At 41.2% G+C, this 23,252-nt stretch overlaps 1 protein-coding gene across 4 annotated transcripts; it reads left to right on the forward strand.

The window, feature by feature from the left end:
* Positions 1-223: 223 nt before the first annotated feature.
* On the forward strand, positions 224-22,575 carry gatad2ab (GATA zinc finger domain containing 2Ab). Of its 4 annotated transcripts, none has more exons than XM_026304957.1 (11): positions 224-389; positions 13,562-13,870; positions 16,924-17,047; positions 17,177-17,308; positions 17,529-17,600; positions 17,799-17,915; positions 18,023-18,232; positions 18,373-18,622; positions 18,747-19,147; positions 19,271-19,499; positions 19,905-22,575. In XM_026304957.1, the coding sequence occupies exons 2-11, from the start codon at positions 13,575-13,577 to the stop codon at positions 20,036-20,038; spliced, it is 1,965 nt and encodes a 654-aa protein (XP_026160742.1). In that variant the 5' UTR covers positions 224-389; positions 13,562-13,574; the 3' UTR covers positions 20,039-22,575. The 4 variants fall into 4 exon arrangements, with proteins under 4 accessions (XP_026160742.1, XP_026160743.1, XP_026160740.1 ...); XM_026304958.1 differs by lacking the exon at positions 224-389 and adding an exon at positions 555-689 and having other exon boundaries at positions 18,023-18,217; XM_026304955.1 differs by lacking the exon at positions 224-389 and adding an exon at positions 556-689.
* Positions 22,576-23,252: the final 677 nt, after the last annotated feature.

Below are 23,252 nucleotides of genomic sequence, written 5' to 3' on the forward strand. Positions count from 1 at the left end.
CTGTAACATAACATGATTGTTTTGTTTATTTGCTTATGTACATTAATGTACACTGCTGCTTACTATGACCCATTTGGATTCGTGGAAGAGTTTAGGTTGCCATTCAACAGTGCTGTCCTTGTTTTCACTTTGCTAATTTCTGCACTTCCGTCTAGTAGTCAAATCGCACAATTTTCTCCGAAGTCAGCTGTTGGAAACTTAACATTTCCGAGGTGCGTCTGAACGCAGCATGACGCCGCCTGTGGTGGCTCATTACATTATCTGGCAACTGGAGTGGCAGCGGACAGAAGAGAGGGGATCCCCGGGATTTTTACACCGAAGCCAGCTAAATACTGACACCAAACATCTGAACATCACGGGGGAACTCGTTTAAGCTCCTCCTAGACTTCGTAAGTTAATAGATTTCATTGTCGCATCAACTAATCCAATGTTTTAATTTTCAATCAAATTATGACGACGGAGGAAGTTTCTCTGTCGGCGTTAGCCTGGCTAACGTAAGTTAGGCTAGCTAGCATAGCCTGAGCCCAGCTAACATGCAGGTTGCCAGTTTGTGTGTAGCAGAGCGACATATATACACACACACACCGAGCACCGACTGCCAAGAACAAACCGCCTCAGAAAGTCGAGAAATATCACCACTAACTTCCCCAGCAAACTTGTATTAGGATGCTCCAGTAGTACGATATAATGTAAGTTGTTGTCACTATTTACCCTTTATGAAGCGTTGGGCGTCTGGGACGGAACAGGCAGTTTCTATAATTAATTAACACCGATTATTAGTGAATACATTTAGCGGGTGTCTGCCTGGGCAGACGAGTGTCCGGGGAGTTAGCATTAGCAGGCTAACCTAGCTCGCTAGCTAGTCTCTTAACACTAGCGGCTCGCTGTGATGGGGTTGGTTTCATTGTGTGTCGTGTATCGCAATTTGGACGCGCACAAACATCCGAGCTAAACATCACAGTCATCGTCGTTTTAAAAGAGTGTACACTCCACGGTTGGGAGACTTTGCTTAAACCCGGGTTGTCGCCGATATCCACGATTGGCTGTTAGCTCGGGTTAGTTAGCCCTGGGTTGTAGCCGGACAGATGGACAGGTTGTTGTTGGCGAGCCAAGTTAACGTTAGCATGAGATAGCTTGTTTTTGTTGATGGGTTACTTAGAAATAGGCAGCGATTCTTTGGGGCAAAGTTGGGTCACTAAAGTTTATAAACATCATAACCAGCATTGCTACCGGTTATAGCTAAGCTTACTGCTCGTCATAGTCGTGGATGGGTATGATTATTGCTTTATGAGCCATTGATCTCACAACTTTGTCAGATTAGCTCAACCGTGAAAAGCCTTTTTATGGAGGCATAATGGTGGACGGCTGTGCCTCTGTCGGGGTGTGTGTGTCTGTCCACGACGGATTAGTAGCGATCACCCACGTCAGACCACAGACAGCTAAATGCCTAATTTGTGTTTGTATCGGAATATCAGTGTTGCTGTAACTGAGCTCAAATTCACTACTAAATGTATGTAATGGGATATCTTGCTCTCAAGTCTAAGGGCAAGCTCTGCAACCGCTGTACAGTTCATTTCCCGTCAAAGTCGCGCATTTGAAGCCATTATCGAGGTTAACCATTTGTTAATTGTGAGCTGTGACGTTTGTAATATATATCCAAACCAGCAAGTGTTGTAAATAACTTTATTAAGGCTCAGTATTTGAAGATCCTTTTTGGCTGTCATCATATCAGCAGCAGTCATGATGTTTGAGTGGACACTTTGTCAGATTTTTATTTAAATAACAGTGAGTATATCCTTATCTCTGATGAGCAAGTGCCCTTGTTTTAGAGCAAGCAGACAGTTGGCACCATTGACTAGTGATGGGGGACACATGTCGCTTTGCATTTTATGATGGGCCTTGGATTTGCCCGAGGAGGGGTGCCTCTTACAAAAAACTATCTTGAGAGTGATGTGACCAGACAGGCATGACTCCAGATACACTCGTATTTTGCTACATCAGGATTTTAACTTTTTAAAGCCTTATCTGTACTTTCTGCTGCCCTATGTTTTGTTTTCAGATACCTTACTTGTTGCCATTGTTAAGCTTATTATGGTAATGATAATATTTGCAGATACTTGGTATTTGCTGATCCTTTTAATCTGAAATTCAATCTAGTTGTGTTGAGTTTGTGTTGTTCAGGAGCTGGCATGAAAATGAAGAAACCCTTGTTGAAACTGTTATAGTGCACACTTGTTTTTACAGCCAGCTCAAAATGAGGTTACATTTTAATGTATCTAAATTTCAAAAACTAGCTTTACTTGCTATAATGTATTTTGCTCTTTGTACTGATAAAAGTTTTTGGACAGCTCAGTATGGTCACATATCCTTGAGCAAGTTCGATGATTAAACATGTTCTATTAACAACAATAGGTCAACCCAGTACTGTTGATACATCTCTGCAGGGTAGTATGATATAGCTCTTAGGTTTTCTATCTGTCCACCTCTAGCTAAGGTGGTATTATAGTGATATCATCTCTGTAGCTCAGTGTGGGTCACAGTTTAACACATCAGTCTCGTCGAGGGTAAGAACAGTCATTGTGAAAAGCATAACAGGAAATGCTCGTGAAACCATGAAGTCTCGGCAAAATCAACCAGCAATGTGGTGTAAATGGGGACAAAGGATGAGAGACTGGATGTACTTTAGTTTTTAGGATTAGGAGTAAAGCCCTGTGATGTCATAGTAAAAAGTGAGTATAGGATTCTTGGCCCATTTACACAGTAGTAATCACTGGTTTATCAAATAAGATGCAAATATTATAAATGCTGCTGCAAGTGAAAGTTGACCTCTTAATCTGTAGAGGACGTTCACACTGTTGCTTTTTGTTTCATGTTTTAAACATTTGTGTTGCATGCTCCTCATTACACTGAGTTAAGTGCATTGTGCTTGATGTCACTGTTGAAATACAGATTTTCCTCTAAAGTTTTGAAGTCACTGGATCCTTGACTGACTTTCAGGTCATGTGAAGTTGTTTCAATTAAGATGCACATAGTATTGCTATGTGTTTCTGTCAGTTTACCTATTTGGAGCATCAAAAGCCAGAGGGCTGAAGTAGTTACACTGGCCATAGGGTCCCACCCAAAAGCCTTGGGCAATTCTCGGAGGCGGAGGAGAGGAATTCTCCAGAGTTGGCAGACCGAAGTGTTTCTTGTTTACCCTGTTGGACTCCCTATTGACTCAAGCATATGTGTTTACCGTGTGACCAACTTGTCTTAGACAAGTAATTAAAGGTACACATGTGGAGTGTTGAGTTGGGTATTGTCTTTAATGACATTAACCTCTTCAAATGTTAGTTTCACTATGAACAAATGGACTTGGAGTTTATACTTAATCATAGCCTTGTTTCTTCATAGTTCTCAAACTTTTTACTTTTTCTCTTCACAGCAAGTTTACTTATTGTAGGCTACTGGTGTGGCCAGTGTCCACTGGATGTGCATCCATGTCCAGTAAATGGCCTGTTGGCCAAGTGGGTCAAAACTGTTGCAATGAATTGGCCCTTAAATGAACAGGACTGGTGTTGAAATTGCCACTCCTAGCAATAGAGATACTCCATTTAGGTGTACAGTAGAGTTCAGAGAGGTTGTATTCTCCATCATCGATTACCATCATAATGATGATTTGACTTAGCCATTCTATTTAAAACATATAGTTTATGAGTATACAACATTGATAGAAAAGGGAGAAACAGACATTGAATGAGGCAAACTAAACTACTACTATGAAAACTATGTTGCTTTGTATTCGCTTCAGTGTTTCACTTTATGGCACAGAAACATTTCCTTAAAAAAATGTATCTATTGAGCATTTAGACTAATATGCATTTGCAGGGGTTTTCCCATGTGCTAATACTGGCTAAGCGGCTGTCTACTTGCCTCTCTGCGACTCTCTTCTTTTGAGACATTTAAATAGGATACATTTTACTTTCACAGCTATAATCAAGTCTTGATAATGTGATAGTAAGAATGCGACCCTGGCCTTATAATGTTAATGTCAGTCATACCTTTTGGTTCCACTAGCACATTTGCTCACACTGATGACCTGCATTTCATCCAGTGTTAAGATTTATTTTTTGTTTATTGCATTTTACAGGTTATGGAATACACATTTCTAAAGTTGTTGTTTTCAGTCTGCCCGTCACAATTGCTTCCACTGTGTGGTCAGTGCTGACATAGCAACTCTTGCACTCAGTACACACAAAGTATACATTAGTATACACAAAGCTTGTCATACTTCATGAATAAAGGTAAGTTTTGAAATTGCTGTTTTGTTGCGAAAACAACAAACTGTTTCCATCTATCCTTTTAAGTCTACAGAGTCTTTAATATTTTAAAGATAAAAGTTTGCGTGGAATATTGACTCATTTGTTTATGAACATTTGGGGTTGAAAATGGAGAAATATTAAAGATGATAAAAAACAGATTGAGGTTCAGTTTAAAGCAGCATTTCTTTCTTTGTTTCACAGTATGTGTACTATATTTTAATAACTGGGACTGGATACAAACAATGCCACCGCAAAGTCACATTTGCATATCAAGGCATCCCCTGTTATTTTCTTATTCCTCCCACCTACAAAGAGTGTCAAGACTTCGCACCAAATAATAAAACAAAAATTATGAATCTGACCAAACATTTGGTGTCAGTTTTGGACACAGTCCAGTTGGGATTCAAAGTGTCAAGGTTCACCACTCAGTTGAGACACCACTGTTGGGTGTGGTAACAAGTACAACAGAGAACTCTTACCGACACACCTAGGAGTGATGTTGGGTGTGCATTCATGTAGCATTCTAATTTCATGGGCATCTTCTTGTAGACCTAGAGTAGCACTCTCCACCCTAAACAAGTTTACCCGCATTCCAGTTATTATATAAAGATGGATATACCAAATTGTCAATATAGTGATTTTTTTTTTTTGGGTGGGGGGGGTAGTATTCCTGCATCACAAGTATCAGAGTGTTCTTTATGGCCATGTAGTGTTCTGCGATTGCTGTATATGACTGTTTTGAGTACATACGTTTCTGAAATGGTGATCTCTTGGTAGGCATTTATTGTCAGGAAAGCTAACATTAATTATTACAGCATGAGTACACTGACTTTACTGTTTGTTCCTCTGTGTTTGTCTATGTAAACTTGCATTCAAATTTGCAACCATTTTTAGCAGCTAATTGCGAAAGCGTTTTGTAAAAACCCATGGCTCCTGCACCCACCCTGGTGCTTCTAAAGTTCAAAAGTTTAGAAGGTAAAACCTCAGTCATGATTATTGGTGTACTCTGGCTGTTAATGTAGTCCATTAACACTTGTAATTGTTATTTCCAGAACTTCATAGTCAATTTGTTTGGTTCTTGTCTATAAAATAACTTGCACTTGAAGTGTCATTTAAAAGATGTGCCATGGAAGCTGCATTCCTCTTGTGGAACCTTTCCTTTATCTTCAGTAGTCACCTAAAACAAGCCAAGCAGGTAATGGTACATCAGCCGTTTTAACCAGCCATTCATTGGATCATATTCAATTTTTCATTTCATATTTTTGGAAGCCAATTAACTAATTATCAAAGCTACATGAGAAGTTATTCAGCGTGCGTAATGGATTGAGGGTTGTTGTGGTGAGGATTTTGGTTTCAGTCATTGACATCATTGAGTTTGCTACTACTTTTATTTTCCACACTATAAGTCGCACCGGAGTATAAGTTTCTCTTAGCAACAGCCTTGTTGAACAGAAAAAAACAGACAAGTGACTTCGGTGTATAAGTCACATTTCTAATTAAACTAACTATAGTCTAAAGTAGCCTATGAAGAATGCAGGCTAGGTTAACAACAAGCAGAAGTGCATTATGAAATTCATTCATCTGTCAGCTGCGTCAAAATCAGGGTTGGGGCAGGGGGGAACGGTGTGTCTTCCTCCTCTCTCTGGTTGCCTGAATGCCGACACTCGCTCCAAACTTTGTTTCAGCTGCAGACTTTACCTGCACATTAAAAGTGAAATCTGCAGTATAGCTCTTTTTTTTGGGTGGTTGTTTTACTGTTACACTAGGAGTTTGTTTAGCATGAATTATAGGTGTTTTTACTTTTTTGGCTGTACTCTTCAATTGTCAGACTGCCATCTAACGCTAGTGACTACTTGACAAACTTACTGTAAATATACACATGTAACTCACTTCTCACTTTTTTTAGGCTATAACAAAACTGACTTATCAGTGTGACCTAATATGACTTGTCACAACTGACTTAAGGTGTGCATGGTTGTCTTGTCTGGCACACTGTTTTTTTTTTTTTTTTTTGCACCCTTTAAGCTCTTTTCCCCCTCTGCACTGGTCACTTCTTGCTACCATTCATTTCTGAGAAATGCAATCTGATAGCAGCCTGCGTGTGTCCTGGCCCTTCAATCTTATGTGGGTATGGGCTTCTGGTTTTACAGGATTATGGAGTAACCATTTGGAAGCAATTTGGGTGAAACTGGAGATTAACCCTGTCTAGGATTGTTAGACATCTAGCTATTCATTTTATTATAGCTAGTAAACATTTGTGGTTGAAAATGTATACATAGATTTTGTGATTAGAGGCTCAGGAGAACAACAAGAGATGGCTGAATTAAGATGTTTTAGAGCGCTATACAGTAGTCATTTGCTGGTCAGTAAATAATGTTCTGTCAATGGTGTGAGTCAGTTCTTCAAAATGCTGCAGGGGGATTTTATGCATTGCACATGTGCGTACTTGATAAAATCCATATGAGATGTGGGCTGTGGGAATAAGGTGCACTTTTTAATTTGTTAGTTCTTTATGTGATGATGATGATGATGCCTCACAAGTGTGTCTCAGTGCATCTGTTGTTAAAACATAACCATACTATGTTTTACTACATGTTAATGCATTCTTGTGTGATCATGTGCAAAAGTCTGGTTTACACTTTGTGGACTGACTGCTGTTGTCGTTGTCACGTTGCTGAGGGAGAATCCAGGTGGAGACATGCGCACACATACATTCTCTTTGTGCCTCTGGCTCTCACTCTCACTCACTCACTCACTCACACACACACACACACACACACACACACACACACACACACACACACACACAGGCAGTCTGGCAAATTCAGGGTTAAAGGCTTCCATTTTGTTAGGTAACACCCTAATGGTCTGATCTGTCAGTGGCGTTAAAATGGCAGGGGCTTAACCCTTGGCGTTCGGGACACAACCGGTAGGGACAAGCGCACACACATTCACTTCTGGGTTGGCCCAGCCTACAACAGAACAACTGAGCAGTGGGAGGGGGGGGAGTATGTGAGGTAGGGAGGGGTAGAGGGAAGGACGGGGAGTGAGCAAGTGAGAGAGGGAGAAGACAAGGAAGAGTATTTTTCACTTGGGTACAGTTAGATTATGGCTCAGCTAACCACATGCGCTCTGCACCCATCTCCCTCCCCCAACCGTGGCACCACCTCAGCTTGGTCCCTGCCCCCACTCCTAGCAAATTGAGCACAGATTAGCATAGGTAGTCTGATTTTATCCCAAAGGAAAAGAGCTGTACTCCTTGATAGCTTGAAATTAATATATTTTATATGCATGACAAACTTAAGTGATGTAATGGGAATAACATTTATGGTAGTATGTAGTAAGTTACCACCTTCAATTTAAGATAATCATGGCCTGGTCAGATCTGCCAGTAAAGGTAATTTGCAGGTTGAGCGATTAATTCAATATTACAAGGACCAGGGCCCCTTAGCCACAAAAGAAAAGGAGCTGTCGTTCTCATGTCTTTTATTGGCCAATAATATTCCATACTTGTATTGCTTTTATTGGACAGTATAATCGTTTCCCCTTGTATTGAACCCTGAGGACACAGTTGAAAAGGCTCTGTTTTTTTTTTTTTAACTGGCTGTTGTTAGCTGGCTGGGTCTGGTCCCAGTGGGGAAATCATTACAGTGCTGGAGATGAGAGGCTAGCGAGCTACCTGAGGGAATGAGCTTTTGCCATTGATCTGCTCTCTATGAACTAGTGGACACAATAGGAGTCTGACTGAGAATAAAACCCCTCATCCAGGTCACAAGATTTTCATTTCATTTCAGGCAAGTGCACATCATACTGCCACAAAATACGTGGGGTTTTACGTCATGTGCCTTATTTTATAGCCCAGAGGTCTGGTGTTAGACTTTACGGCAGTCACATAATGCAAATATATTAAATGTATTAATTTGAGCAAGCCTGCTTTGTAGCAGTTACTGTGAAGGAAATCGGACAAGCCTTGTCATACATATGGGTGTTTTATATCTGTTTCAGTAGTTGTTTTCTTTCATTTTTAATTCCTTCATCCTTTTCTTCCCCCCATTTTAAGATCTGCTCTGCCCTTAAGCCTTATTATTCTGAGTGAAACGAAGGGGACGTGATTCTGCTCCTCCTCCACTGTCTTCTAAGAAGAACAGACACAGATAGCTAATCACTGGCTTCCACTCTTTCTCATCCTCTTGCCATTTTTGTAGCTTTTGTAGATAATGCATGTCATGTGATATCATATGCCTTTTAAGGTAGAGAATCATACAGAAATGCAAACTTTTCTTTTGATAGTTGGAGAGCATACGAAATGTATGGATTTGTATGAACTACATTTATGGAGTGGTGGGTTCATATGATGTCAGTACAGTGAGGAAGACAGAAATGTGGAGGATAGTAGGTATGTTTTGGGTATAATCACAATGGGCGTCTAAAAGATGGGGATGCAGAGGCTTAGTGCTGCCCAAAGTGTCTACTCTTCTAGTAGCTGCAAAAGTAATTGTGTTACACTGGAAATGTGAAATGACAAAGGTATTATTTTCTGTTCAGAAGAACAAAAACGGTGGGCACAATATATTTTCTCACTGCATTAAGGCTGTCTAAAAGGGGATTTTCTGATTAATCATGATTTTTACATTAAAAAAAAAAAATTGGGTGAAGCATGTGCTTATACCACTATGTGGTATTAGGTTCATTGAGCTATTGTCCCTAAGTACTTGCAACATGCTGGTTGAATGGGTAGTTACATGGAGGAGAATTTTGAGATGTTTTAACATAAGAGATGCAAGTTCTGTGTACTTGCTCTCTCTTCCCATCCAGGGAAGGGGAAGCGAGCACGTTGTGCACACACTCGCAACAAAGCTGAGATGAAGTTGTGTTTTATCTGAGACAGCAGTGCTCGACATAGAGCAAAATCTTCCAGTAATGGAGTATGAGCTGTGTATTGAACACCTGTTGAACAAGCAGAATACAAACTTGGGGTGAGGTCAGGTTGTTGTCAATGTTGCCATCCTAAGAGAGGGTTGATTTCCTAAAAAGGTTTCTGAAATTCATACAAATCCACAATACATTTAATTGGAATAGTGGCAGTGCCATTTTGTTTACAAGAAATTTTATGTTAATTTTTGTCGGCAATTGCCCTGTGTTGTATATTTTATTTAATCACCGTCAGAAAATAAGCAAGACCTCATGAAAATGAAATGTTATTGTACTTCTTTGTTAGTTATAATTTATATGATAAAACTGTTATCACTGCTGCAAACTACTCAAAGAGAAGTACTTGCTTGCAAAAATTAGTAGTCATTGATCCCTTAATTGAAAGAGCTATCTTTCATTTTCACCTTTTCTCAGAAAGCATGCACATCTCCTCAAAATGTTATGTGTATGCAGGTGTTACTTGTGAAATTTAGTTATTAAATATTAACAGTGGCTCTTTTTTTAAAAAAGAAATTATAGATGCTAGCTTGCTATCTGAACCATAAATTGGATGCATCACAGCGTTGCGGGACTGTCATGACTCAGGATGTTTAGCTGTCTGGTTATCTTGTAGCAGGTCTAGAGGCCATGTCTACAAGAGAGTGAAATTGAAAGAGATATGGCTATGAGATGTGAGGCCGTGGTAGTCGACTGAACAGTTTGAGGATTCTCTCCCTGCCAGATAACTAATACTAGCCAATAGCTGTCTGCTGATATCAGACAGATGTCCTGTCAGATCAATTAATTTTCACATTTCACTTTGATCTATAAAGATCTGTCTGAATTTTCTGTCATGTAGCCCTTTGACTTTTGTTCCCATGTGAAAATTGTTTACACTACTAAAATGAACTTTTATCAGGTATTTTTCTTTTAATTTTAAAAATTAGTCTGCATTTTAAAGTTTTGGTAGTTTGACCCTGGCCCCCTGACCTGCATACATAGTGTAATTCAAAGTGCTGTAGTGTGATGAGGCCTGGGAGGCTTTATAGGCTGAAATGGAGAGTGATGTGGAGTTCAGATCATGGATTGTAGACAGTAACAGGAGAAAATGATTGTTGAACAGAGCTGCCACTCTGGGTAGTTGACCCTCAGACAGTGAGGTTTCAGGGAGCATTTCCCTCCAGGAATCTCCCGATGGAGTCTGAGTTGTTTGTGAAATTGTAAATGTCAGGTTTAGTTGGTTTTACCAACTGGATGGATCAAACTGGGGAGCATAGAAACAACCAGGAAAGCTGCTAACATGGATTTTTGCATTTGATTACCTGCTCATCAAATTCAAATTCCTGATTTCCTAATTCAACAATTGTTTAATATAAGTGGATAGATGCTATATAAAGAGTGTATACCTCTGGTTGTTCTTTTTAAAGACAAACAGGCAATCTGAGCTGACTTTATGAGGCAACTGGTTCAATTTAACAGAGACGGGCTTTGTCTCGATCGTAATGAGTTATAGAAAGTCTGACCTGTGCTACACCTGTTTGTCCTTGTGCCCCCTCCTGCCCTCACAAATACTCTGAACAGTGTCTCAGTGCAAACCAATCTTTTGGTGACTTGAAGTCCTAATGCCATGTTTTATCTGTATATGTCTTCCTTCCCACTCAGGTGTGCTAGAGATAGTTTGTGTTTGATGGCTAGACTCAGATAGGCTACTGTACCTTATAGTGAGTCACATACTTCTTCTTCTACATTACATGTGTGATAGCTCTGTTTGACTTATAACTTAGAGCTTGTGAGTGACCTATCACACAACAGGCTTTTAGGATTCATATAGAAACCACAATGCTCAGTAGAATATGGGCTCCAGTGGGTGGTGATGCTTTACTGAAGATATAGTGAGATGGAGTGTAATGCAGCAGTGAAACTAGAACAGCCATCCCTCTCCGTCAGTCTCCAGTGCATACATAAGAATCATAATCACAATATATGCACGGGTAACAATTTTATTTGGTTTCCGGCCCTTGTTGCTTAGCAGCAGTGCATCCAGCGCTTTAAACAGTGGGTTCATGATGACATCCATCTCTTCTGGGACAAAGGTAGCCAAGACTCTAGACCTACAACTAGCAACCACAGCCATCCTAGTGACATGCAGCTCTGACACTGCACTGTCCCAAAGGGATTACACTCATTTTGTACCTGCCATGGTTCGCCACCACGATGTTGCAGCCAGAGCAGTGTGCTGCTGCCATTTGTAGTGTCTTACATGGTAAAGTATGGCCTTTGAAGCCCTGTGTGTGGTATACGTGCACACTTACACACCCACACACAAGCTGTCATCTTTGGCAGATAGATAGCCTTTGTGTCCAGGGGTGGTACAGCAGGGCACATCTATCCTTGTTGTGTACCAGGGCAGTGTGAATTTTAGGCTCCACAAACACAGATTTAAATGGTTAGCTGTGTTTCTAGAAGCATTTCAGCTAAACGTCTTGCAAAATGTCAGGGATGCTTGTGTGTTACCCTGAGTAAAAATAAAACTTGGCTGAATTAAGAGATGTGAATTGTTAGCATCAACTGCAGCTTTACTGCAGACAGCAATTTGTTGAAATAGCTGAAAAGCAGTTTTATTTTCACGCCTTGCATTGCAGTTTTTTTTTTTTCTAGCAGTTTTGCTTTAGAGTCAACAGACTCTTAGTGGGCGTTTCGTATACATTATGTTATACCTTAAGTTGGCTTTTGTTGTTTGGAGAAAAGAAAAAGCATTTAAAGGTGTCATACCATGAAGAGTTGGTTTTGGATGGCAACACTTTTTTGATTGTCTCACTTGACTGCCACCGCCCCTGTTGTCTCGTAGACATGTTTTGGAATGTCCGAAGACATTATTTTCTCCTCCCTCCTGCCTTTTTCGCTGTGTGGGACATGCTTGTGGTCCCTCTCTCTCTTCCCCCCCCCCTCTCTCCCTCTCTTCCTCCACTCTGTCTCTCCAGGGGTTAAACCTGTCTCTTCCCTCGGTCGAAGACCAGTTTGAACTGGTTTTCATGGAGGCTAATTTTGCCTCCTTGGAATCTTTTGGATAGGGTTATTCATGAAGCTGCTGATGATGTTATGTTGAAGGAGAAAGATCTTGAGGCAGCTTTCTGAATCAGAAGTGCGAGGTAATGGTGTCTATGAAGACATGCACCTGGCTGGAGCCTTAATCACCAATTAGGCTACTGTTCATGTGATCATCTTATTGCTAAATATGTTTAAGCATCATGTTTTTATTATTATTATAAAATAGTTATTCAAGAGCCTGTTTCATTGTGAAGGCATGGCCTACATTGGTGTTACTGTTACACAATGTTGGTGCTATTTCTCTGCTGTGTAATAGGTTTTTCCCAGAAAGCTAAGTGAGTCCCTTCATCCTGCACTGTTACTGTGTTGAGTGAGATTTGGGTCAACATTTGGGGCACTGGCAATAAGACAGGAAACACTTACAGGCTGAGTGTATCAGGATTGTCCGTTTCATACAGCTGGAAATATCAGCTCGAACTAGAACTGTAGTCAAGATGAGCAAAAGGAAATTATACAGCTAATGTTTTGATAATCGGTCATTTCAGTTATTTTTCAAGTGCGAAAACATGTCTAAGCTTCTGAAATGTTAGGGTTTCGTTCTGTCATTTTTGATAGTAGATAAAAGGTCTTAGGGTATTAGACTGTTTGTTAATCAAAACAAGCTTTTTGAAGGCAGATTAATCAATAATAAAAACAGCTTAATCTTTTCATTTCAGCCCAAAACTGATTTTACATGTACACCTACATGACTTAACAACAAGGTTGTGTTTTTAAGGACAGTAATTTCCCTTCAAAACCTTGGGTTACATGCAGTAGGTAGGCTCACTGGCAGGCTTGTTTTGAAAGTGTTTTTCCGGGTGATTGAAGCACATTTTAACATTTGTTGTTTTTATGTTGTACTGGTAGCTCTACGGTTCCCTCATATATCACATTCTGCTTTACCAGTGGAGAATTTGAATCAAAAGCAGCCTTCCAGGTCAGGTATCCCTGTGGAGCTTACACCTGACACTGTTGTTGTCCAGTTTTATTGACAGAATCTTAAATTCAACTGACTTTTTGTAATTTTTGCAATATATAGTGTGCAATATTTACTGTGGACACAATAGGTCCTAATCATATTTAAGCTAAGGTAACCCAACAGTATTTAAATGTAACCTTAGCTGTGAGTAATAATGCACTATGGTCCTGCTTGGTCTATTGTGGTATTGCCCAAACCTGGACCCTACTGCTATTTTGTGTATATTTGTTATCATGTAAATGTATTAAGACTGCAGTAACCGTTCTTCCTCCTCTTTCTCTAGGGTGAGAGCAGCCATGTCAGAGGAGGCAGTGCGTCAAACGCGAAGCCAGAAGCGGGCGCTGGAGAGGGATCATGCAGCTCTTGCTGGGTCCCTGGGGGACATTGACAGTAAACGGGTTAAGCTGGAGAGGGGAGATGCAGCTGGCGCTCCCCTGGCCATGGTGGGATCTGGATCTGAGGGTGTCAAGCTGAAGAATGAGCAGGCTGCAAAGGTGGCAGCCAGCATCCTCAAAGCTGGGGAAGTGAAGGCCACCATTAAAGTGGAGGTGCAGACTGGAGATGAACCTGTTGATATGAGCACTTCTAAAAGGTGAGACCTGGAAAAGCTCACAGGTTTTGATTTGGTGTCTACTTGTTTGCATATTGAACTCCAGTAGTAATAACTATTTTATGTTTACATGGGATATGAATATGGGAGGAGAGCTTGTTAGTCACAAGTAGCATAATGTTGTTCAGTCTACACCATGCTGTCAAATTTATTGGTTTATGAACAACATTGAAATTAACACTATACAACCCCTACCTTGGACAAATGGAGTGTAGTCTGGTGCACTGGACCTCAATATAGCATAGCCAACTTTGTACACAAGTAACGTGTGAATATTTCTGGCTGGACGAAATGCACCAGACCAACGCACAAACTAGTTTGTGTTTGAGGGTGTAATATGCCAAGAATAGCTCGCTGCTATATTTCTGTCATAGTTATAATTAACTACTGTTGAAACATATATTTGTGCAAGTTTGTTTGAAAACTTGGAAATGAATCTTTATGTATACGAGACCTTGGATTTCATGCATGCATGCACAGCATGTCTTTGTACATAGAGATGTGTCTAATGGAGTTTCGGGTTTCTCTAACTTTGCACTAGCTAGTGGTCTAACAGGAGTCATACAGGAAGTTGCTGTGTGGTTGTCGGCAGCCTGCACCCATTTTGAAAAGTTTGAGGCTCCTGAGGCCTGGGCTCCATTTTCTCCCACAGTAGCACCTGAACTCTGCCTCACACTTCACACAAAATGAAGGCTATGTGTCACAAACTGGTTCCAACTGGCCGTTGCCATGGTTTCCACGCTGGAAGGAGCAGTTGGAGGAAGGAGGGGCTAATAGGGTTGGTGGGTGTGTCACATGACCACACAGAAAAATGCCTGATGTCATGTGATGTGTTTGGTAGAGTGATAAATACACACACTGATGTGATGGGACTTAAATTGGAACAGAGAGGTGATTCAGCTGAATGTGTGTTGACTGTGTTTCTAGTATATCAGAATTTCACTGAAGCATCACCTTAAGCCCCTGTTTAAGCAGGCGTTGATGTGTTTACTCACTGGAATTTTATTATTGCCGTCAGAAGACTTGGTCTGTTGGCAAACTTCGTAAAACTATCCGTGAAATGCAATGCAAGCCATATTTTCCAATGCTCAGCTGTAATCGACCAACTGAAGATAACTTGAATGGACACATCTGTGACATGTTTAACATTTAAACTATATGTCAGCACTTAAACAGATCTTTGGCAGCTTACATATTTATAGCCCAGGTATTTCATGTTTGTAAATGGCCTTATGTAGTTTTGAATTGCACTTTTCTGTTTTTGATTTATGGAGAATCCCACTGCATCTAATATCGACTGATTCAGCAGCCCTACAGTGTGGTCAGTGTGAAGCCATGATCAGGGAAGCCGAGGCATGCAGAAACACTGGACCTTACATAACCATGCTGGTGTGTGTTTTGATGCTTGTATAAGCTGTTCTCAATAGAGTAGCAGCAACCACCTTAAACTTGTCCATGTCCCGTTGTTATAGAAGCTAAGTCAGTCAAGACAGTGGGTCACTCTCTGATGTCTGACATTGTTTATCTCAGCATACATATGAAAGGTAAACAGAGCTGTGGAGGAAAACTGCTGGCCCTTCAAGCTTAGATGCGTCATCTTTCTCAGAATAGCAGTATTCTGAAGGTGCCAGGTTGTCAGACATCCTTCTATAGTTGAGCGGAGATATATCGGGGAAGTACATTCCAGGAAGTAGCAGCATAACGAACACATTGCCAGAGTTAGACTGTGTACTGACCACCTGGGCTAAGTTATGTTAACACTAAATTCTTGTTATGGTTAGTTAGTTTAATTGCTTTGTCTTCTGAAAAGCTCATCTCATAATTTAAATATAAACAACATGGTTATTGTTAAATATTTGACCTTGTTGGACTGAGTATGCAGTGTCTATTGTGGGAGCTGTTCGACAGCTGTGTGGAAGCAGAGAATAACAGGGAAATGTCTGAAGAGAGGCTCGTGCAAAAAGGAAGAAAGTGTGAAGAACTAAGTCAGTGAGTTGGCGTATAAAAGATGAATAAGTAAGTAAAGGTGGGGGAGGGGTGTATGAAGTACTGACTGAGTGAGAGAGTGTACACAATAGGTTGGCTCCTGGCCATGTATTCCCCTCCCCCTCACTGTCACCCTCTCCAGTGTCTCCAGCGAACCTCTGCTCTGTTTTGCTTGTGACTTTGGTGTCGGCAGCTGGGAGGGAGGGGAGAGCTGAGGCCCAGGCTGTGCCGAGCCGGCTAGGCCATAAGCCTCGCCACAGAAGCAGGGGAGGGGTGAGGCCCTGTCTGGGTGGTAAACTGGGCCTAAGCTTGAAGCCCTGAAGTCTCACTCGACAGTGCATGAGCAATTATATAACTTCACTACATGTATGCATACATAACTTCACGCTATGATCCGAACTTCTCCAGTGCTGCCATATATCACAACCCCTATCTTACCTCATCTTCCACCCAGACTTACGTTTTTGAGCCCAGCAGCCATGAGGACCTTAAAGGAACCCTGCTGTGTTAGAGGCAGATTTATTCTCCGCCATAGTTCGTGCGCTGAAAAATTACAACCAACCCCTACTTTTTTATCTCCACCCCTCTTCAGATTGATGCACATAGCTTGCCACAAGTCGCCTTTGTTCTCCTCAGTTCTCAGGAAAAGGCACTTAACATTTTATCAGCAGCATTAGGCCTTTTCCTTCCAATGCAGTTGATTTGCCCTTTGTTTACATGTTGTTTGTGACTGACTGCTGCTGGAAAAGAGAGTGCACGTCCGTCGACATTACCTTTAGCTGGAGATAATGGGCTGTTGCGATCTTCCCCTGCCGCCATTTCTCCATTATTGATCTCTTGGTTCTTGTCTTCGTGTGTCCCAGTGCACATTCACACAACACTGATGACAAAGCTGCAATTAGATACTGCCATCTACTGGATGTTAGACAAAACTACAAGCTAGTTGCAGTTAATGGCAGTTGCATGGATCAAGACTGAAAGTGTTGTGTTGAGACGTGGTTGGATGATGGAACACAATTTTACTGTTTCTTTTGATGTTTGTCCCTTAGCGACGTTAAGAAAGAGCGGCAGCCTCCATCACCAGATGATGTGATTGTGTTATCAGACAATGAGCCATCCAGTCCTCTTATGAATGGCCACTGCTTCACAAAGACTGACACAGATAAACTTATGGTAGGAAAACAGAATTTATACTTGGCATACACACACAGTCTGATTGAAAACACTGAATATCTGGAAAATAATAACGATAAACCTCAGTGATCAAAAAATTCTTTTTTATGTCCTGTGGTGTGTATATAGAAAAGTTCTCCTCAGGAGAGAGAGCGCATCATCAAACAGCTGAAGGAAGAACTAAGACTCCAAGAAGCCAAACTAGTGCTGCTTAAGAAACTCCGACAAAGCCAGATCCAGAAAGAAAGCACTGTACAGAAGGTACACAAGCCCCTTAGAGAAAGAGATCCGCCTTTTTCTGCATTGTTTTCTTAAATTTGGTTGATGCAACAGGGATAAAAACTGAAAGTTATATTTTGATTGTGTTTATGAATGCTTAGCTACTATCTATCAGACGAATATTAGTTCTTAAATGTGTTTGTTTTTCAGTTGACATCATTACTGACTGTTAAACATTTCTTTTTCATAACTTCATTTGTAGGCAACTGGCTCTGTGGCTACTCCTCCTCCTTTGGTGAGGGGTAGCATCACAACAAGCAAAGGACCTCTCCAGGTAGTTTCATTGTAGACACCTGCTACCACTTGTGTTGTAGATCTTTGACTGAGTTTGGTGAATCTGTGCTGTATTCTCATATTTTTCAGTGCATGGCAGATAAGCTCTCACCAATGCATTGTCAACTGCTATGGTTTTGAAGTATTATGTTGAAAGCCTGACTTTATTTGCTCTCTATTGGTACTATTGTATTTTCAGGTGACTGGACGTAGCTCAGGCACGGTGATCCCACCTCCATTAGTGAGAGGTGGGCAACATGTCCCGTCCAAAATAAACTCTCAGATTGTCATGCCACCCCTAGTCAGAGGAGCACAGGTTTGTGTGTTACAATAGTACCCCACTTTTATAAGAACTCAATTGGAGAGTCAATTTCTGACTTTGTCTTTTCTTTGCTTTTCTTTCATGGGTGTTTTTGCGTTTAGCCTTTGACTTCTCACCAGATAGCCAGTCTACGTCAGCAGCAGCAGCAGCACAGCAGTTCAGGCCCCCCTCCACTCTTACTGGCTCCAAGGGCGTCTGTGCCCAATGTCCAGGTCCAGGGCCAGGGGATCATTCAGCAGGGACTTATTCGGGTGGCTAATGTGGCCAACAGTAACGTCATGGTCAACATTCCTCAGGTGAGGACAAAATATGTAAGTATTGTTACCACCACACAGGACATAAATTTAATGCCCTTTTTCCATGACAATACTACACAGCATTGCTTCTGATTAACCCTAAGAAAGACATCGTCACATGTTGTACCTGAGGGTGTTTTAATGTTTGTGTCCAGGCCTCTCCAACTAGCCTAAAGGGCTCTTCAGTGTCACCCAACTCTAGTGTCAGTGATTCGCCAGCAAGCCGGCAGGCGGCTGCCAAGCTTGCACTACGTAAGCAGCTGGAGAAGACGCTGCTGGAGATTCCTCCACCCAAACCCCCTGCCCCTGAGTTCAATTTCCTGCCTTCTGCAGCCAATAATGAGTTCATCTACTTGTTGGGCTTGGAAGAGGTGGTCCAAAAGCTTCTGGAGATGCATGGCAGGGGTAAGTAGATCATCACATTGGTAGTTATTTTGTGGATGTTTTGGTGGAGCAGCGGCTCTACATGCAGAATGTTAAGGAATACGTGTTGTTTATAGAAGCTCTATTGCTTTGATGTATCATATAGGTAATCTGGGCCCAGCTGCTGCAATGCCTGGCTCCATTCCCAAAGAGCCATACACCTGTGCCCAATGTAAAACTGACTTTACCTCCCGCTGGAGAAAGGAGAAAGCTGGGACCATCCTCTGTGACCAGTGCATGTCATCCAATCAGAAAAAGGCCCTCAAGGCTGAGCACACCAGTCGGCTGAAGGCAGCCTTTGTTAAGGCATTGCAGCAGGAGCAGGAGATTGAGCAGCACATCCTCCAACAGGCGTCTTCCTCATCTGCCTCTCCTGTCTCTAAAACCACCTCGTCCTCCTCTCCCTCACTGTCTAAGAGTGAGGTGCTGGTGTCTCACCAGTACAAGCAGGTCAGGGCTGCCATGCAGCACAGACCTGTTGCTGCCCACCACTCTACCATTAAACAGGTTAGCACAGTCTTTGATTGTGAAGGACCAACACTGTGGTATACAAACATATCATCCGAGAAATGATAGTTAGTTAACCTGTTAACATCTGTACCCACTGTGTCTCTCTGTCTTCCTGTATAGAGCCAGCTGTCACACAGCATCCAGTCCGCAGTGAGTGCTCGTAGTGTGGCCCACTCATTCACCTCTTCTCAGCTGCAGAGTGCGGTGACAGCGGCAGCACTGGGCAGCAGGCCAGGTAAGCATGCTGCAGCACGCCCGCTGCAGCAGGGGGCAAAGATCGGCGGCGGCGGCAGCAGCAGTAACCAGGGCAACGTGGCTACCTGGAGGAAGCAGAGCAGTGGCAACACAGGTAGATAACCGTGATGCATGGCTAGGCTGCACCACGCTCTTTCTTGCTATCTGCTCATATTTGGAGTAGCCACTCTATTTTAAGATGGATTCCTCTGGCACTTCCACTCCTTCCTCATTCTTCCCATTCCCTTAGGATAATCCTTTTCATTTTAGCATTTGTTTTATAGTCCCATTTGGCATTTTTCTATGGTTGTAAATAGTCATAAAAGGTGCAGTTCTATTGGCAGGGGGTAGATTTTTTTTCATCTTCTCATTACACTTTATAGCAACTCTTTCCTTTATCTTTGCCTTCTTCACTCATAAATGAAAATATCATGTTAGTGTAAAATGCTATCATGAAGTAAATGTTAAACTGCTTATATTTAATGAAATGTAGTGCATTGACCACTGTTGTCTCCCTAAGGTGTGACTATGGCCTATGTGAACCCCAGCTTGTCTGCTCATAAGACCACCTCTGCTGTGGAGCGTCAGCGAGAGTACCTGCTGGACATGATTCCCTCCCGTTCCATCTCCCAAGCAGCCAACACATGGAAATAATGGAAATCTTTCTCCCGACTGACGTCATAACTATTACTCCTCTTAATATCATAACACCCATTCTTATTATCATTCTAATCCTTTCTATGGACTCTGGCTGAAATGGTGCAGCGGAGAATCGGTGTCTTTTTGTGAGATGGAAATGTTCGTCCTCAGATCTTTCTGCTACCATCCTCCTCACCTGAATCCTACATAACAAATTGATTTTGTACTGAACATTTTGGGCTTCTGGGATCCGAGGAGTTTGTGAGATAGAAATTGGGTACCTTCCCGAGGGTTGAGGTGGACATAGTCTTGTACAATTTTATAAACTTCTCCAGTGATGTATATTGGTTGAACCTCCCAGATGCACCAAGAGGAAGTTGCCACATAATCCCTGAGCTCCCCTGCCTCTGGATTAGGCACGGAAAAAAATAATAATCACTGTTGTACACAATAAAACATTCGCCTTACATCCTGCCCCTGTCTAGTCTGAGCCAGTCAGACTCAGGTCCATATGGTGGCCGAACTAAACTTAAGTGAAGACATCACAGGGATTGTGGTTGAGCTTTGAGGACCATCCACAAAATAACTGCTTCAGCTTTGCAAAAATGAATAAAATTTTAAAAAAGGACTGTAAAAATGATCTATCTGCACACAGACTGCCTCTTCTCTAACCTACAGTGTGTTTAGTAGAGAAGTTGATGTGTGTTGGATTATTTTGTATGGCTGAATGTTAGGTTTTTGTCTTTTCTTCTGTAAGTCATAAACTGTGTTTGGAATATTGTGCTCCCTGATACTTTGGAAGTGGCCTCTTGTCGAGGTCTGAATTTACAGACTCATGTTACTGTTGAGGTGGTTTTACATCTGCTGGGTTCCATGTTGTGACCTACTTTTAAATACTTAGATTTTTCTGAGGTAAAGAGGAAGAATAAAGATTAAAATTTCACTGACTCATGTAAAAACACGGAGCGTATGTTTGGAGGATTATTCTTATTGAATATTGTACAAAACAAAAAAACTTCCAAAGAACTATGGAGCCCAAATGGAATCCCTTCTGCTGGAAGGTTTCTAGTTTATTTGAACCCTCTCTGGATATAAACATGAATTCATGCTAAACTGAGGGGGGATGTAAGGAATGTCATATTTTTGACATTGTTTTGCTTTTAGTCATAGGTTGTGGTGCATTTTTTTTTTCTCTTCTCTAGACAAACTGTCTCTGGGTTTATTTATAGGGTCATGTTAGAAAAGATACATGCTTATGCCCCACATTTGAATGGATTTCCACTTAAAATGATTTTTCTCTCCTGTGTCCAGTGGCTCCCGCTCATCCTACAATAGGTCTGAGAGAAGCTGGACAGCTTTCAGAATGTAGTTATGCAAAAACCCCTATAGCAACAAATGACCTGAACTACTTAGTCTTTAACATTAAGGTGTGTATGATTTATGTTCGGTCCTTGAATTGAGCTAACTATGCCTTTCACATGAGCTATAGTGCATTTTATCAGGTTGCAGCAGCACAGGATAAGCTAGTGCATATGTCCTACATTAAACAGGGGAACCCCCATCTCTTATGTTCAGTTATTTAACAACCATGTGCCGTCTTGTTTGGATTTCAGTCACTGGGGTGGTCTGCTTTCTTCATCCCTAACGTTCAAGCAGTGGTTTTATGTTTGTGTCCTATTGGAAAATGTACTTCTATTTAAAAAAAAAAAAAAAAAAAAATGCAACAAAATATTGTGTTGAATCTAAGCAGTAGAAAGAGTATGTTAAGCAAACAGTATGTTTAATAATTTAAACATAAATGACAAGAGGTTGACCACCCCAGCAATTAATTTCTTGTTTTGTATCTCCATTTTTTTTTTCCTTTTCTCATTGAAGCAATAGTGTCACTGTAATTACAAAGAGCCTTGCTGCCTGTTGCTTCACTCATGATTTTCTTGCTCCATCCATGATATGATAATCTAATACAGCATTCTAAGAATTTGTGGCCTGCATCTGGGGTGCAGTCTGTAGCTCACTGATCATCGTCTGGCTCCATGTTGAAAGATGGTGCACTGCATTAGGTAACTGGGCATCAGTTGAAGTTTATCCCCATTGTCCCGGGGGTATCATCACTGTGCACATGGGTTTCATTTAGGATGGTGCACCAATACAGTAGGTAGAGATTGCTGATAGAAATACAAGTTTAATTTAAATAGCGCTTTTTTTCCTTTTTTTTTTTTTTTTGTATTTCTGTCACAAAGTTGCATTGGAAATGCAGGTTGTCTGTACATTCCTGACAGGCAAAATGAGATAGCCTGCATCTTATGGATGCCAACTAAGCAATCTGGAAAGAGCCCATCATTTTGTGCCCTGCTAAATGTAACTCTGTGCTGTCCTGACTACTGCCTGCTGCTGCTGCTGCTGTTTGACAAAGAAATCACCATTCCATTTGTTTGGGGTCAAGGCACTGTTAGGTGCAGTGCTGCCCAAGTGGAAAAGAAAATGTATGAAAAATGTTTGTTTTTGGATTTTTCTGCTCTATCAAATAATAATAAAACTAATTTTAACCCCTCTTTATGGATGTTAATTCATGATGTTCAAGCGTAGTGGAGCTACATCCATCAGTCACCTGTTTTATTAGTTGATTGCCGTAATATTAACTGTTGCTTCACCACAAGAAGCTTCTGTCTTCAAGCCTGGGACCTCTGTGGAGTTTGCATGTTCCCCTTTGTTTTCTCCAGCTTCCTCCCTCAGTCGAAAGACATACAGATTGCATTGATTGGTGATGTGTGTAAATGTGAGTGGTCGTCTATCTTTGTATCAGCCCTGGGACCCATCTGTCCGGGGTATACCCCGGGATTGGCTCCAGCCTCCTTGTGACCCTCTATAGGTAAGTGGTAGATGACGCTCTTTTTTTTTTTTTCTTTTGCTTTCTAAAACTGGTTGATTCTCTGGTTGCAGCTTTTTTTTCCTTGGTTTTATATCACTGAACGGAATTTGCTGTGTTGTGGGTGGATGGTTGTTGAACAAAACAAAACATTTAATAACAGTTTGTTTTGTTTTAATATTTTAAAGACAAAATTATATAAACATATTATTCAGACAATATATATCATTTACATTGTAAAACCTGCTAATAATGCCTTAGATATTTATTTGTTCTAGTTATGTTTATTGCTTATTTCCAAAATAATATATAAAATTCTATTAAGGCAGCTATTTTGCAGTGCAACATGAACAAAAGATAACA

Source organism: Mastacembelus armatus, chromosome 4, assembly GCF_900324485.2.
Source record: "Mastacembelus armatus chromosome 4, fMasArm1.2, whole genome shotgun sequence".
Classification (NCBI taxonomy): domain Eukaryota; kingdom Metazoa; phylum Chordata; class Actinopteri; order Synbranchiformes; family Mastacembelidae; genus Mastacembelus; species Mastacembelus armatus.